General features: G+C 39.6%; 1 protein-coding gene across 1 annotated transcript in view; it reads left to right on the top strand.

Annotated features, from left to right (window-relative positions):
• The window catches only part of NIPAL2 (NIPA like domain containing 2), an 88,709-nt gene that overhangs the window by 11,624 nt on the left and 58,751 nt on the right, over window positions 1–18,334 (top strand). The window contains exon 2 of the mRNA XM_051843948.2: window positions 17,065–17,133. Coding sequence (XP_051699908.2) covers window positions 17,065–17,133 — 69 coding nt within the window. The remainder of the gene's footprint in view (window positions 1–17,064; window positions 17,134–18,334) is intronic.

Below are 18,334 nucleotides of genomic sequence, written 5' to 3'. Positions count from 1 at the left end.
TATCTACAAGAACACAGGAGATCAGCAGTAAGAGGTGTCCAACCTATTCAGTCGTCTAAAAAGCATCACATTTCACATTGCCTCCAGCGTCTCTGTTCGTACTATTCCTTTGTAGCCCTGTTGCAATGAGCTATCCTGACTGCCTTTGCTTCTTTTCTGAACTCCTGGAACCATCTATTAATTGGTCCTCTTGCTCCCTGGTCGTCCTGCCTGCTGTCCACGCACCACACTACAGCCAGCTCTGGACTTCTTTTTGTTTAGTTCAGAGTCTTTCGTAGGTGTAACGTCACCCACAGCCGCATGGCACACAGAACTCCTCCTGCCTTTCCAAGCCAGCTGCACTCTGGTCCTCTGCTTCCAGGCCCTTCAGAGCACCCTGTGTACTGCACCTTGTGCCATTGTACTTGCTCTGCCCTTGGCTGGAATGCTCTCACCCTGGTGAGATACTGCCCTAGAAGGCTTCCTTTCCTCCCTCCCTGGGGTAGGCTGAGCAATGAGCTCCCAAAAAGGATCCTCATCTTAATCCCAAGGTCAACTGTAAATGTTACCTTGAATAGAAAAAAAAAAAAAAAAAGGTTCTGCAGATGTGGTTAACAGAAGGATCTTGCCACAGGGGGATTATCCTGGATCACCCAGGGAGGCCCTAAATGCCATAACACGTATCCTTCCAGAAGGCACAGGGTGATCTGACCCAGAAGAGGTGACGGCCGTGTGACCAGGTAGGCAGAGACTGGCGTGGTATGGCCACAAACCAGGGAAGCCAGCAGCCACCAGAAGCTGGAAGACATGGGGAACAGATTCTCTTGGAGAGCCTCCAGGGGAGCACAGCTCTCCTAACTCTACCATTTCAAGTCATACATTTTTGTTGTTTTAAAATCGGGGTACATCAGTCATAGGAAACAGAGCCCCCAACCTCACCAGATCTGTGCTGCCTTCTGTGTTCCTGCAGGTTCTGCAGAACGTGCCTCAGTTACAAACCTCACAGGCTTCTGGTTGCCTCCTCTTAGGGTGCTTTGCATCCTTGGTTCCAGACATGGGACCTAACATTCACCAGTTGCTGAACAAAGACCGAGCGGGTGCCTGACTGAATGACGTCTGATGTGCACTTCCTCACGTTGTCTGTCTCCCATGTCTACCACCTTCTCTCTGATCACTTTTCATTCCATGTCCTTTCCTTCCACAATGTGTGTTTTTACACGTCGTTTTAAGTTGTGCAATGGTTTTATTTTTCTCCTTAACATCTTTTCTTGGTTCTGCCAGTTTCCTTTTTTTTTTCTTGTTATCATCTCTTTTAACTAGATTTTTAAGTGAATCCATATCCCCTTTCATTTTATTGTGTCTGCAAAGCAACGTTTTCAAAACTTCTTAGCTTGGAAATTTCAATTCCTATAGAAAATTTAAGAAAGGTTAGAACAATAAACACCATATGTCTTTCAACCCAGAGATTCACTAATTGTTAAGAGTGTGAAATATTTGTATGTTCTTCAGTAAATAAATAGATATGCTTAGATTGATAGGAGAGAAGTAGGTAGGTATATAGATAGAGTGAGTGAGTGAGTGAGTCGACCATTTAAAATTTAGTGGCAGACATTCTGGGTGTTCACTCCTAAATACTGAAGGATGTATCTTGAAGAGTTTGTGTGTCCTCCTGTGCCCCCCCTCCATCTGTTCTGGAAACAGGCTCTGTGCCCATCTGCTTTACTGAGTACAAATGCAGAAACGTCTCAGCTCATTACTCAGAATTCACTTGAGCAAGGTGAACCGAAAACCCTTTGCTCAGACATATCCCCACCTAGGTATAGGTCCTGGGGTCATCCCTACAGAGATTAGTGGACCTAAATCGCTCCAACCTTTGGTCTTGCTGATACTAGAAATTAGGCCTCTCTTTCTAAGTCAGGCTGTTTTACTGCTAGAATAGGAGGTATCATTACCCAAAGTTACAAGGCAAATATGACCTTTCCCATGTTCAAAACTACCTCTATGAATCAACCTTTCCTCTGGACTGTTGTCTTTGCTTTATTTACACTGAAAAACAAATTCTGCTAATTAAAAAAGTGTGGTATATTTACATTGAGTATCCAGAAAGTTACCTACTACAGTCTGTGATTCAGTGTTGCAGACTTAACCTAGGTGCCTTGGGCCCAAATTTGGCTGCTATCTAGCTGTGTGACTTTGCATAAGTCACTTGCCTTCTCTGGCTGCCTGTTCCTTTTCCGGACTAGTCTCCAGATTAGTAAGGGGCTTGGGAAGGAGGAGAGAGAGAGTTCTAAGCCTCTGCTTTTAAAATACTTGAAAACAATATACTCACTAAGTAATGATATGAGCTATATATCTTTAATTTAATGGCAAGTTTTTAAGGGCCTGCTCATTGTATGCAAGTGATACTTCTAATTGCACATGAGGATTTTATTGTCCTTAAAGCACATTTACCAGAGCCTCTAAATGAAAAAACTATTCAGTAGTGATTACTTCAGGTTATTATATGTTCTGAGTAAGACACAGCCTGCTCTCAAGGAACATATAGTCTAGAGGGGGAAATGGACTAGTAAAAAGAAAATCATAGTATAATATAGGGACTGATAGAAGCACTTAAAACTCATTTCAGAGGAGGGAGGCCAGGAAAGCAGATAGATTTGAAGAAATTACTCAGAATTCAGTGCGAAGAGATAGAATTGGAAAATGTGAGAGAAATGTTAAGAAACAATGGGAACAGAATGAAAAGATCTAATGCACTAGGAAGAAGAGTTCTATATAGGGAGAGAATAGAGCGTTGGAGAAATGGCATTTAAGAGATAATGGTTGAGAACTTAACAAAATAAATGAAAGATATCAGTCCTTAAACTAAGGAAACAATATAAGCAAACAGTAATTCACATTAGAGAAATTATAGCAAAACTACAAAAAAAAAAGTGACAATGAAAATCTTTAAAGTATCCTGAGTAAAATGACCTACCAAGTAAAATTAACTACAAAGAAGCAACAGTTAGACTAACAATGTACTTCTCAACAACAACAATGAGGGCCAGAAGACAATGGGATAAAATTGTTGAAGTGTTGAATGAAGGAACTATCAGCTTGTACTTCCATACTCAGGAAGAAAGATGACATGAAGATATTTGCAGAGTAACAGAATTTTCAATTAATACAATTCTGCTGAAAGAACTGCTGAAGTTTTTTTTCTGGAAGAAGAATGCTGAATCCAGAAGAAAGTGGAAACAACGTACATATCTTCAACTGATGGATAAACAAACAAAATTTGATAAATCCATATAATGGCCCATACAGCCATATAAGGGATGACACATGCATATTAAATGTCAATAATGCCACATGATAAGCTTTGGAAACATTATGATGAGGGGAAAAAAAGACATCAAAGACTGTATACTGTATGAGTGCATTTCTATAAAATGTCCAAAATGGGAAAATACATGCAGATAGGAGGTAGATTGGCAGTGTCCAGGGAGGAGGGAATAAGTGATTGCTAAAGGGGATGTAGTTTCCCTTGGTGGTGATGAAAATGTCTGAAAGCAGATAGTGGGGATGAGTTCACAGTTCTATGAATATACTTTTAAAAAGTTGAATTGCATGCTTTAAAAAGATGAAAATATGTTATATGGATTATGTCTCAATAAAGCTGTTATTTAAAAACTAGGAATGGTGAGCAAAGATGGATAAATAATGCAAGTATTGACTATAAATCAATATCAACTGTTTCTTTAAGCATTCCTCTTTTGTAAAAAAAAATCAACTCATAATCTTTCCTTTCTGTTTATTTTCATTTTATTTCAAAGGCAGAGAGACAAAATTTGGGAAGGGAAGGGAGAGAGAGATCTTCTATCTGCTGATTCACTCTCCAAATGCCTATAACAGCTTGCAGTGGGTCAGGACGAAGCCATTAGCCAAAACTCAACCTGGGTCCCCCACGTTGGTGGCAGGTACTTCCATGATGCATATTAATAGGAAGCTGGAACCAGTAGCAGAGCCTGGACTCTAAACCAGCACTCTGATGTGAAATGTGGGTGTCCCAAGCAGTGTCTGAATTGCTACATCAAGAATCTGCCCTGACTAGAAACTTCCATTCATTGACAGTAGAAATTCAAAATGGTACATCCATTTTACACAACTTAGCAGTTTCTTAGAAAACCAAACTACTCTTATTTTATCATCCAGTAGTCATGCTCCTCAGTATCTACCCAAAAATATTGGTAAGTTGTCACTACATACAAACTTGCTCATGGATGTTTATTGCAGCTTTTTTTTAGAATTGCCAAAACTTGGAAGCAACCAAAAGGTCCTTCACTAAATGAATGGAGAAACTGTGGTGCAACCAGGCAATGGGATGGATATTAGTACTAGAAAGAAATGGGGCCATTGCCGTGGCTCACTGGGCTGATCCTCTGCCTTGCGGCGCCCGCACACCGGGTTCTAGTCCCGGTCGGGGCACCGGATTCTGTCCCGGTTGCCCCTCTCTGCTGTGGCCCGGGAGTGCAGTGGAGGATGGCCCAAGTGCTTGGGCCCTGCACCCCATGGGAGACCAGGAGAAGCACCTGGCTCCTGGCTTTGGATCAGCGCAGTGTGCCGGCCGCGGCGGCCATTGGAGGGTGAACCAACGGCGAAGGAAGACCTTCCTCTCTGTCTCTCTCTCTCTCACTATCCACTCTACCTGTCAAAAAAAGAAAGAAAGAAAGAAAGAGAGAGAGAGAGAGAAAAAGAAAGAAAGAAAGAAAGAAAGAAAGAAAGAAAAAAAGAAAGAAAGAAAGAAAGAAAGAAAGAAAGAAAGAAAGAAAGAAAGAAAGAAAGAAAGAAAGAAAGAAAGAGGCTATCAAGCCATGAAAAGATATGGAGGGAGCTTAGATCCGTGTAAGTGAAATAAGTCAATGTGCAAAGGCTACATACTGTGTGATTCCAACACATGACTTTCTGGAAAAGGCAAAACTTCACAGACAGCAAAAAGATCAGTTGTTGCCAGGGGCTGGGAGAAAGGAGGGATAAAGGAGCAAACACAGAGGATATTCATAGTGAAAGTATTCTAAATGATTCCATACTGTTAGATACATGTCAGTGTACATTTGTCCTTGTCCATAGACTATAACACAGAGAGTGAACTCTCATGCCAACTGTGGACTTTGAGTAATACTGATGAGTTGAAGGGTGAGGGGTGATGAAATTGCTTTGTCAAAGGGAATTTCATGACCAACTTTTTGAGGAAAAAATTTTCCAAAGTGGTTGTACCATATTACATTCCTATGAGCGCTGTCTGAGGAGTCTGATTTATACCCATTCATGCTAACACTTGTAATTACTTGACTTTTAATTGTAGGCATCTTACTTTGTATGCAGTGGCATATCATTGTGGTTTTAATTTTCATATCTGTTGACTAGTGATGTTTAGAACATATTTTCATGTGCTTATTGGTTATTTATCTTCTTTAGAGAAATGTCTGTTCAGACCCTTTGGCCATTTTTAAGTGGGTTACTTTCTATTATTGAGATGTTAGAGTTATTCATGTATTGTATATACAAATCCCTTATGAGATATCTGTTTTACAAATATTTTACTTCATTTTGTGTGTTGTCTTTTCATTCTTAGCAATGCCCTTTGTAGCACAGAAGCTTTCAATTTTGATAAAATCTGCTTTATCTATTTCTTGATTATGTATTTGATATATATAAGAATTCAGGGCCAAATGTAAGTCATGAAAATTTACCCTATGTTTTCTTCTAAAAGTTTCATAGTTATGGCTCTTTAATTTAGGTTTTTGATCCTAAACTTTGAGTTAAAATTGGTATATGGTATAAAGTTAGGGCTCAGCTTCATTTATTTTTGGATGTGGTAATCAAGGGTCTCAGGATATTTGTTGAAAAGCATAGTCTTTCTCCACTGAGTGAGCTTACACCCTTTTCACACAATTGCCCTTAGATAAATTTAGTTCTGAACTCTTGATTCTGTTCCATTTATCTAGATGCCTATCCTTGTATCACACTATATTGATTACCGTTGTGCTTTAGTAAGCTCTGAAATGAGGTGAGTCCTCCAGCCTTTTCAAGACTCTTTTGCCTATTCTGGGTCCCTTGAATTTCTGTATGCATTTAAAGATCAGATTGTCAGTTTCTACAAAGAAACCTGTTGAGATTCTGATAGGGATTGAATTGAATTTGTAGATCAATTTTGAGTGCTTCTAGCTCAAGAATATTAAGTCTTCTGATCCATGAACATAGAATGTCTTTCCATTATTTAGAATCACCTATAATTTTTTCAACAATATTTATAGCTTTCAGACTATAAGATTTGTGTTTCTTTTGGTGAATTTATTCCTAAATAGTTTACTCCTTTTGATGCTATTATAGATGCAATTTGCTTCTTAATTTTATTTCATTGTTCCTTGCTCATGTGTATAAATACAATTGATTTTTGTATAATGATCTGTTGTCCTGCAACTATGCTTAACCAATTATTCCTAATAGCTTTTTAATGGATCTTGTGTATACAAGGTCATGTTTGTGCATAAAGATAGGTTTATTTCTTCCTTTCATTTTCTTGCTGTGCTAGTTCTTTTTTTTTTTTAATTTTTTTTTTTTTTTTTTTTTTTTTTGACAGGCAGAGTGGACAGTGAGAGAGAAACAGAGAGAAAGGTCTTCCTTTTTGCTGTTGGCTCACCCTTCAGTGGCCACCGCGGCTGGCGCGCTGCAGCCGGCACATCACGCTGATCCGAAGCCAGGAGCCAGGTGCTTCTCCTGGTCTCCCATGCGGGTGCAGGGCCCAAGCACTTGGGCCATCCTCCACTGCACTCCCAGGCCATAGCAGAGAGCTGGCCTGGAAGAGGGGCAACCGGGACAGAATCTGGCACCCCGACCGGGACTAGAACCCGGTGTGCCGGTGCCGCAAGGCAGAGGATTAGCCTGTTGAGCCACGGCGCCGGCCACTGTGCTAGTTCTTTATGACTTCTTGGTCATTTGGTTGGAATATAGGTTTGTAATAAAATTTTTTATACTTTCTGTAGGTTTTGTATATTTTATAATTTTCAAAATTTAAATGTCATATAGTAAGTATATGATGATGTAATTATTTTCTAGTGAGATGTCATCAGTAATTTAAGATTAATGTGGCTCTTAAAAGAGACATAAAAAATGGAGTCTCTATACTGGGGCTCTGGTCCTAATTCTGCATTGTTACCTGTCTTTCAGTAACTTACTTCCTTGGACTCTCATTTCCCCATTTGTGAAATGAAAAGTTTGATTTATGGCCCACTTATTTCTAAAATTCCTTAATTATATGTTGGTAGAGAAACTGTCCTTTTTAATCATAGCCTTTTTATGGACATTTTAATACTTTATTTATCCTGTATAATTATAGGATTTTATATTGGGAGCTAATATTACATTGATGCTGAGCATTATGGAAATATTTCTGAAAAAAACACTGATTTCCTTGGTTTTCAGAGAACATCTTAAATTTTAAATCTATATCAATAATTTGAATTCTGTAATGTGTGGTGTGTGGGATAAGAAAACAGTTGCCTATAGTACTTTTAATTTTTACTTGGTGTTAAAAACAAATGAATTAATTGTATTGATTATTTTTAATTAATAAATTACAGTAACTATTAATAACATTTTAAACAGAATATTTCTTTTTTAATTTTTTTGAAAGAGTTACAGAAAGAGGTAGAGACAGAGAGAGAGGTCTTCCATCCGCTGGTTTACTCCCCAGATGGCCACGACAGCCAAAGTTGTGCCAATCCAAAGCCAGGAGCTTCCTCCAGGCCTCCCACATGGGTACAGGGGCCCAAGGACTTGGGCCATCTTCTACTACTTTCCCAGGCCATAGCAGAGAGCTGGATAGGAAGAGGAGCAGCCAGGACTAGAAATGGCACCCATATGGGATGCCAACGCTTCAGGCCAGGGCTTTAACCAGCTGCACCACAACACCAGCCCCATACAGAATATTTCTAACACTCTAAAACATTCACTAGCTTATTTTTATAAAATTAAACAGGTTAACTGTTGTTGAAGAAATATCTTTTTCTTTCTACACACCTTGGCCTATGATTAATTTTAAGTAGCAAAGTCAGTGCCATTGTTGGAGAAACAAAATGAATAAGGAAGAAATAAAAAGACAAAATCCTTGCCCTTGATGACCTCCATTTAGCTTAAGAGAAATATAAAAGGGGCCAGAATTGTGGCGTGGTGGGTTGGGTTGCTGCCTGCTATGCTGGCATCCCATAAGGGTGAGGATTCGAGTCCCGGCTGCCCCACTTCCATTCCAGTTCCCTGCTAATGTGCCTGGGAAAGCAGTGGAAGATGACAGAAGTCCCTGAGTCCCTGCACCCACGTGGGAGACCTAGATGAAGCTCCTGGTTCCTGGCTTTGACCTGGCCCAGTCCTGGCCATTGCAGCCATTTGAGGAATGAGCCAGTGGATGAGAGATCTCTCTGTCTCTCCCTCTCTGTAACTCTGCTTTTCATATAAAATAAATAAATCTTTAAAAAGAGAGAGAATGAAATATAGTAAAAGAATTAAAAATTCACCATAAGGTCTTGAAAGAAGGATGAACTCTGAAATCAAACAGACTTGGGCTCTCCCACTAAGGATGGAAATATATCAGGTAACTTAAATCTTTCAACTTCAGTTTCCTCATTTTAGCAAGTGAGTAAAAGTTACTGCCTCATTAAGAGAGAGAGGGCAAGAGGGAGAGAGAGAACAAAATAGTGGAATTCTTGTCTTTTAGCAGCTGAAAAGTGTCCAGTGGAAGAGAGAGCTGACTTAGGTCTGTATCCGCAGGGAGAAGGACCTAGGGGTGCAACCCAGGGTGGAAAGATGACCACTCCCTGAAAGAACTGACCAGCTGAGCCCTTCAACCACTTGGCGATGGGCGGCTCACTACTTAGTAGGAAATATTTGCCACATCACTGGAGGAATTCAAGCAAAAACTGATCCCTACATACCAAAAAGAACACAGGGGGGTCACACCCCACGTGCAAGGGTTCTGAATTTGTTGTCCAGGGATAAAGTTCGGTGAATTTGAACAAGAAACAAACAAACAAACACACACTACTCTTGTATTTGTACTAGCCTGGCTGAAGTTTACCACTTCCTTCTATAATGAAGGTGGACAAGAGACTGAAGTAGTATTAAAAGAACGTGTACCCTTGTCACCAGTGGAAACCACTGATAATCTTAGATCATGTTGAAGTTGTTGAAAACATCTTAAAATTTAATTTTACTACTTTGAATTCATGGTAGTTATTGGACCAACCACCAGAACTTAAGTTTTATTGCACATATTATAAAATAAATCATCAGTGTGCAAGGGGAAATGTGTGTAGGGGGTTCTCTGATGGATGAGCAAGGCTAGGAAAGACTTAGAAGGTCATATCTGTCTCCACGTTCTTTGTGAGAAGATTGTGCATATGTGAATATGTCTCTGCCCACTTGTTTCTGTTCAGCAATTGAAAATCATCTGATTCACTCAGAAATAGTTTGTGATTTTTCCTACTTATTTTAATTATTTTATAACACTCAGAACTAGACTTAGACACACACAAAAAAGGGATTGTCCTCCTTTTATAGTTTCTTAGGTTGTAGAATTGAATTTCCACATGACTTTGACAACTGTCATTTTTTTATAATTTTTTTAAGGGAAAAGGTTTATTGTGGGAAACCCAACAGACCGGAAGGAAGACGGTTATTTAATTGTAGGGAATCTGTACATGGCTAATTTAAAATCTCTAAATTTTGCTCCATGAAGATTGCAGGTGTGAGGTAACTGACTTCAAAGTTAATTCTACCTTCAGGAATAATAAATTTTATGTTGTCCATCCTGAAATATGACTAATTTTTTAATACTCCATAAAATTACAGAGCAAATGGTGGCAAGGTAAATATTATAATGTGAGCTCTTCTCTAACCCTATCATGAAGGCTTGGAAGCAGAAATATTAGAATAGTATGACTGCTTTACTGATCAGAAAATATGAAATACTCCTTCGGCTACCCATATCTGTAATCAAGTAATTTTTGGAGAAAAAGAATGAAAATGTTACAAATTTGTATCTCTGATTCTATTACATTAAGAAAACCATAAGATAATTTACATCTTGTAATTACTTTAGAAACTCGTCAGATTTGGAAGACCTTATTGAAAACAAAATGAATATTTATAGTAAAGTGTATGAAATTGGCACATATACTCTGATGCAAAAAGTGTGAAGCAGGTTGACAGTTGTGTTTTTTTTTTTTTTTCAAAAAAATAATTTAAGTGTTTACTTGGAAATTTTAGATATAAACAAATGATAGCATGATTATTATTTCTTAATATTGCTTGAGTCCACCACTTCAGATCATCACTGTGTTGCATCTTGACTTCATCTCCATGACCTCTCACATCTTGGACTCCCCCAGGCTCCTGAGGGTGTCATCTCATCTCCCAGCTGAGAAAACCGAGGGTCAGAGAGGATAAGACTCCGTAGGGTCGCATGTGGCGAGCAGATGGCAGTGATGGGTTTCCTGATTTGGGGAACAGTATTTTTTTTGTCTGTCCCTGAAAAGAGCAAACAAAATGTCTCACTTTCTAATCTTGAAACCCTGTTTTTCTCTAAGTCAGAAGTAGGGAACCTTTTTCCTGCTAAGGGCCATTTGGTTATTTATAACATCATTTGTCGGCCATCCAAAATCATCTGCTATAGATTTATTGAATGTTGAGTCCCACCTGCTGTAGCCTTGGCAGGACCAGACCAAATGATTTCATGGGGCTCACATGCATAGCCTATGGGCTGGACGTTCCCCACCCTGAAGAGCCCTAGAGTATCTCTCTCCCCATTTCTCTGTCTTCTAAGCCACATTCTATTCTTTCTTATTGCAAAACAAATCGTCCCCAGTTCTTTGTGGCTTAAAATGACAACTATGTATTGGTGCATCTAAGACAGTTGATCAACTGGTGTGGATCATGCTGTGGCTGGTCACTCAAGCCAGGGGCTGGCTGGTAGAGGGATGGCCTTTGTCTCAGACTGGTCATTGACTGACCCTTGGCTAGGCCGTAGACACTAGAGCAGCAACGTTGCTTGGCCCCTGTCTGACATTACCCAGCAGGTTAGCCTGGGCTGGTTCTCAAGAACTTTCCAAAACAAAGGTGTGGAAGCATGCAGTACATTTTGAGGCCTACTCGTGGCAGTAGCACACTTTCACTTTGATTGTAGTCTGTTGGCCAGTCGGAACTCAGGGGTAGAAAATGGCCCGTGCCTCTTGATGGGAAGGAGTATGTGGTTACCCAGAAAAGTGCATGGGTATAGGAAGCAGGGAGGAATTGTCTGTTTTTGCCAGCTTGGGCTCTTTTGATTAATCTGTTTGATAACATTTATGTTACTATATTAATAATTTAATAGTGTGTACCTTTCCAGGAGTGTCCACTTTAAGGGAAAAAAAATCTTGTGGTAGGACAATATTTAATTTAAAAGAATGAAAGTAAAGTGCTCAATGTTAAATCTCGGCATGAAGCTATTCTGTAGGAGGTGAGCTTTTCCTTAGGTTCTCCAAGTCAACCCACAATCAGACTTCCTCCACCACCAATTTTGTTTGTGGTAAAATACATATAATGTGAAATTTACCATTTTAGCTGTTTTAAGTATGGTTCTATGGCACTAAGTACATTTTCACAGTGGTGCAGCCATCACCAGCATCCATCTCTAGAACTTCTTACTCCAGCCCAACTTGACATTCATTCTACAACAACTCCCCATTCTTCCCACTCTGCACTCCTGGACACCATCCTTTACCTTCTTTCACGGATTTTACTATCTTAGGAACCTCATGTAAGTGGAATCATACAATAGCTATCGTTTTTGACTGGCTAATTTCACTTAAGAACAAAGCCTTCAAGGTTCATCCATGTTGTAGCATGTGTCAAAATTTCCTTACAGGGGCTGGCGCTGTGGTGTAATGGGTAAAGCCACCTCCTGCAGTGTCAGTATCCTATATGGGTGTGGGTTTGAGTCCAGGCTGCTCCACTTCTATCCAGCTCCCTGCTGATGCACCCTGTTAAAGCAGTGGAGGATGACCCAAGTGCTTGGGCCACCGCATCCAAGAGGGAGGCCTTGATGAAGCTCCTGGCTCCTGGCTTCAGCCTGGCCCAGTCCTGGTAGCTGTCACAACCATTTGGGGAATAAACCAGAGGATGAAAGATCTCAGTGTATGAAACTCTTTCAAATAAATAAATAAATCTTTTTTAAAATTTTATGAAAAAAATGTCCTTACTTATTAAGGCTGAATGATATTCTATTCTTCGGATATACCACATTATTTTGTATCTATTCATCCATGGCTGGACACGTCAGTGGCTTTTGATTGTTGTGAATAATGCTGCCATAGTCATGGACAACAAATATATGTTTGAGTCCAATACTTTCAGTTCATTTGGATGTATATCCAGGAAATGGAACTGCTGGTTTATATGGTAATACTTTGTTTCAGTTTTTGAGGAATCGCTATACCATTTTCCACAGTGGCTACAACGTTTTACATTCCCTTCTGTAATGCACAAGAGCTCCAATTTCTCTATATCTTCACCCATACTTATTTTCTTATTTTTTGTCTTAATTTTTTTTAAATTATAGCTATCCAAATGGGAATGAAGGGGTGACTCATTGTGGTTTTGGTTTGTATTTCCTTAATGATGAGTGATTTGAACATCTTTCTATGCGTCTGTTTGCCTTTTGTGTGTCTTCTCTGGAGCAATGTCTATTCAAGTCCTTCACCCATTTTTAATCAGATTGATTGTTGGTAGTGGTGGTGTTGACTTAGGCATTCTTTATATATTCTGGAGATCAATCCCTAATCAGATTCGTGACCTGTGAATATTTTATCCTATTTTGTAGGTGGTCTTTTTACTCAGTTGATAGTGCCCTTTGATGCACAAAAGTTTTTAATCTTGTTGAAGTCCAGCTTACCTATTTTTTTTTTCTTTTCTTGGCTATGTTTTTGGTTTCATGTACAAGAAATCATTGCCAAATCTTGCCACCAATTTTTAAACACCCGGCCTCGTGCCATTTAAACTACTCCGTGAATGGTTAAAAGAATTTTAAAGTAAATTATGTCTACTCAATAATTTACTTCTATATAATTATGGAAGATTTTTGTAATTATCCATTCAGTGCCAAATTTCTTCTAAATCTTTATTTTCCTGATTACTGCCAAATGCCAGATTGTAAATACAAAGCATGGAAATAGCACATTGTACTCTGCTGCAATTGTTCCCCAAGAGGAATAGTGATCAAAATTATTGCCAAGTTCCTCCATTAGGAAAAGGAAATTCTTAGCTGATTAAAGACGATGGATATTATATATCAACTATAAAATGAATTTTTAACTTCCTTGCCTCATTTTTTAAAACATTGAGTTTCACTTCAGCTCTTTTAATAAAGCTCTAAAACTTCAAAGACATTTTGCTGTTTGAAAAGAGTTTCTTGTGGTTGTAATATTCATTTGAAATTCAAATAACTCCTTGGGATTTGAAGTTAGCTAGAAGTTATCTACTGTAGAGAAAGAAGGGAAAGAGGCCCCTTGTATCATGCTGATCGATACCAACAGAAAATACTGTCCCTTTGTTCTCCCATGGAAGCAGCAAACACATCTTATGAAGGTGTCAAGTCATACATGAACTGTCCGTGACAATCATCTGGGGCAGCGTGGACGAATTAGAGGTCATTGCTCTGATTAGATTATTTTCAAGTCGTATTTGTGAAGCTCCTAATTTTGTGTGGTAGATAATGTAGAAGACTCCTTGGAAGAAGCATAAGACTTGGTCTTGTCACTTCAAGTATTTGCCTTCTCCTTGAAAAGCAAAATGACATATATGACAATGAAAAAGAAGAAATAAGGGTTAGGGTTAAGGCTGGTGCTATGGTGCAGCGGGTTAACACCCTGGCCTGAAGCACCAGCATCCCATATGGGTACCAGTTCGAGACCTAGCTGCTCCACTACAGATCTAGCTCTCTGCTATGGCCTGGGAAAGCAATAGAAGATGGCCCAAGTCCTTGGGCCCCTGCACCCACATGGGAGACCCAGAAGAACGTCCTGGCTCTTGGCCTTGGATTGGCACAGCTCCGGCTGTTGCGGCCAATTAGAGAGTGAACCATCATGGAAAACCCCTCTCCCTCCCTCCATCTCTCTCTCTCTCTCTCTCTCTCTCTCTGCCTCTCCTCTCTCTGTGTAACTCTGACTTTCAAATAAATAAATAAATATTTTTTAAAAAAGAAATAAGGGACATCTACCATTTAGACTCTGAAAAAGTAAAGATGGAATGTAGTCATTTGAGAAAGTCTCAAATAGCTGGACCGAATAAAGGCCAGGAGAGTGAAGTATGACTGGAGTGGGTGAGGGAAGGAACCCAGGTGAGCCAGGTGTCACAAGCAACTTCCCATGTGACCAAAAGGTAGTGTGGACCAGATCCCTGGAAGGACACATCAAGCATGCTGTAGGCAGTTGGATGGCCAGGGTGAAGACAGATGATGGGCAGCTGGTGTGGTGGTTCCAAATTTCACAAAGTTGACTGTGGAGAGACATTTATGGGTTCTTGACCAGGGAAGTGGTGGGAAATTGTGGTCTAGCTGCAGTGGCGGTCATAGAGGGGGATTTCGATGGTGCTGTACTGATAAAGCCCAATGCTGGGCAGATTCTGTTGGTTTCTATGCCTAGGCTGGAGCCTGTGGCTGGAGTCTGTGGGCTTGTCCCAGGATCAGGCAGGGACTTACACTGTGGTGAGACAGACTTGTTTTGATGTGTAGCACCACCAGCCTCCCGCAGCCCTGGTATGAACCCCTAAGATTGCACAGGGCCTGGTGACTATGAGAGTGAGGTGTGACCCACCTAGGACCTGCCTGAAAGCTGAGAAACTCTTTCACCCCTTTTACAACCCCACAGATAGCAGGGAAGCAGAGGACTGTTCTGGAATTCAGTGCCAGACTGATAAAACCCAACATTAAGCAGATTCTAATGGTCCCTGCCTCAAGACCAATGCCTGCAGATAGTCTGTGGACCTACTTCAGAGCCCAGTGGAATTCCAAGGCTCTGGTGGAGCAGGACAGCGTCAGCAGTGACTGTTAGGTGCAACGTCTGGCAGTGACCTGACAGTAGCAGTCCACATAGCACAGTGGTTTTTAATAAAAGTGCTGAGAACATGTTTCGGTAAAAGAATAGTCTTTTTAATAAATGGCGCTGGAAAAATTAGCTATCTACATGCAGAATAATGAATCTAGACTCCTACCTTTCAAAACTCAGCTCAAAATGGATCAAAGAGGTAAATGTGAGACCTGAAACTTTGAGACTATTAGAAGAAAATAGAGAAAACGTTTCGGAACACTGAAATTGGCAAATATTATTTAGATCAGACCCCAAAAGTATAGGAAATTAAAGCAAAATAGACAAATTAAATTTTACCAAACTAAAGAGCTTTTTGCAGAGCAAAGGAAACAATCAATAGAGAAAAGAGGACCTACAGAATGGGAGAAAATATTTGCTAGCTAAACATCTGACATGGGGTTAATATTCAAAATATATAAAGGACTAAAACAACTCAATAGCAAAACAAAAACAAAACAACAAAAACCAATGCAATTAAAAGTGGGCAATAGATATAAAGAGACATTTCTCAGCGGAAGACCTATAAGTGGCCACAGATACAGAAAAAAAAAGTTAAGCATCCGTAATCATCAGAGAAATGCAAATCAGAACCATGATGATCTGTCACCTGCCTCCAGTAAGACTGGCTGTTATCAAGAAGACGAGAGACACACGTGTTGGTGAGGATGTAGAGAAAAGGCAACTTGCACACTGCGGGTGGGAATGTAAATTAGTACAGCCATTGTGGAAAATAGCATGGAGGTTCCTCAGAAAGCTGAAAGTAGAATTACCCTGTGCTCCTGAAATCTCACTTCACATCCAAGGGAAATGAAATCCATCTGTTGAAGCGACATCTTCACTCCCATATTTATTGCAGCACTATTCAGAGGAGCCAGGAAATGAATAAAGAAAATGCGGTGCACATACACAATGGCATACTACTCAGCCGTAAAAAATGATGAAATCTTGTCATTTTCAATGACATGGATGCAACTGGAGATCATTATGTTAAGTGAAATAAGCCGAGCACAGAAGGACAAATGTCACATGGTTTCACTCATGTGTGGAATCTGAATAGAAGCTAAAAACATAATTGTGGTTACCAAAGCCTGCGAAGGGAACTGGAAAGGCGGGGATTGGGAAAGGTTCATTGGTGATACTAGGTAATAGCTACATAGGAGTAAGAAGCTTTGAGGTTCTGTTGACAATAAGGAAAAGATAGATGTTAGTTTACTGTACATTTCTCTATTAAAAAGCCAAGAGAATTTCTGGGTGTTTTCACTATAAAGAAATGCTACATGCTTGAAAGGATAAGTATATGTATCCTGATTAGACATCACATAAGTACACATGAAATGAAATGTCACATAACTATGTACAAATTTTATGTCTGTTGAATTTTTTTGTAGTGAAAAAAATCTTTTTAGAAAGACAGGGATTTCTGGAAACTTCTTGCCTAGTACACCCTTTGTAGTGAGGCCGGGGTGGGGGTGGGGGGTGAAAACCCCTTGCTCAGCCACTCAAGTGAAAAAATCACAGATCTGTATCTGGCGCTTATCCTTTATCACCAAGTACGATGATCATTCTCGCATACCACAATCCTCCCAAATGTATTAAGAGAACACAAAATGGACAGAAAGCAGAAACAAGATGTGTCTTGTGGGAAAGTCAGAACCTGATGGTTAGTTTATGTATTTTAGTGAATGAAGCAGACAAAGACTAGAGAATTCAGTAAAGGACCAAGTTACTTCTTTAAAAAATATTTAATTAAAGCAAAAACACAAATCCTACTCAAACCATATTTATGCTCCAGACCTACTCTGCAAATAGGCGATCAGTAAAGCTGAATGCAAGAATGAATGAAACAGCAACTGAATTTTGTCTTTTTATCTTTTTTGCAGTACATGTCTTGCAAGTCCTATTCATTTAAAGAAAACATTTTCTTTTACAGATTCACCTGTTGGGAGTTTTGCTGGCCATTTTAGGAAACCTCGTAATCAGCATTTCCCTAAATATTCAGGTAAGAAAAAACTTATTCTTTAAAACTCTTTAATTTGATCCAGAAACATGTTATGACTTCCATAGGCCTTCAGCACTTTTGCCTCTGTGACTTCTTTCTCAAAAAAAAAGTAAAAAATTGTATTTTATGACCTCATTGGTATGAAGGCAAATATAATCTCAGCTGGATCACATTCATTTTCTTCTTCTTCTGATTTTAAAATAAATATTTTTGTTGGCACATGATAGTATTGTGAACTCTCAGCAAGGTGTGTGCTCCGTCTAATGGATAAATTGCCCTGGTTTCATTTTCTGCGTTTTTGTTCCTTTCATAGCCTTCACCCCCTGATGCAGTACAAATATTTTTTTAGAAGCAATTCATAAGAGTATAGATTTTCAGGTTTTCCCCTTTTCTTGAAATTACTATTAACTTTGTCAGTGCAGACTAAAGATCTTGAAGAAAAACGTAGAGTGTAAAACGGGAACTCGCACTGAACCATGAATTAGAAACCTGAAACAATTGCTGATTTGCTAAACTAAAAACTGAATAAAATATTAATTGTAAACCAAATCATGCATTGCTGTGGCTTGAACATGATTTTTCTTTGGAACTCATGCTGGACTTGAAACCCAAGAGTCATAAGGTAATGGTCCTCACAGGGTGGAAACTTCATCCAATTATGACAGTTAGGAAGTGAGCCTAAGAGGGAGGTCTTCCAAGAGTTGGTTATAAAGGGAGCTGAGCTGAGCTGCCCTGTTTCTTCCTGGCCCGCAAGGGTCCATCTCTGTAATTGCTCTGCCACTGCCATCTGCCCCCTCCTCAGAGCCCAAACCAACGGAACAGCTTGATCTTGGGCTGTAAAACTCCAGAACTGTGAGCCCAAATAAGCTTCTTTTCTTCATAAGCTTAATTTTAGATATTCCATTATAGTAACGAAAAGCTGACTGTACGTGAATTAAATAAAAAAATTTAAATCACTTAATGAATCAGTTTTGAAACAGAGCAGAACTAATGCAGTTTCTACAGTGATTGCTTCAAACTGGTCATCTGTATACTGTATATCTCCGAATGCTGTGTGTGTGTGTGTGTTTTTAATTTTTTTTTATTTTTATTTCTTTTTGACAGGCAGAGTGGACAGTGAGAGAGAGAGACAGAGAGAAAGGTCTTCCTTTGCCGTTGGTTCACCCTCCAGTGGCCGCCGCGGCTGGCGCGCTACAGCCAG

The sequence above is a fragment of the Oryctolagus cuniculus genome, chromosome 6 (assembly GCF_964237555.1).
Source record: "Oryctolagus cuniculus chromosome 6, mOryCun1.1, whole genome shotgun sequence".
NCBI classification, from domain to species: Eukaryota; Metazoa; Chordata; class Mammalia; order Lagomorpha; family Leporidae; genus Oryctolagus; species Oryctolagus cuniculus.
This window is presented reverse-complemented; position numbering and strand designations above follow the sequence as displayed.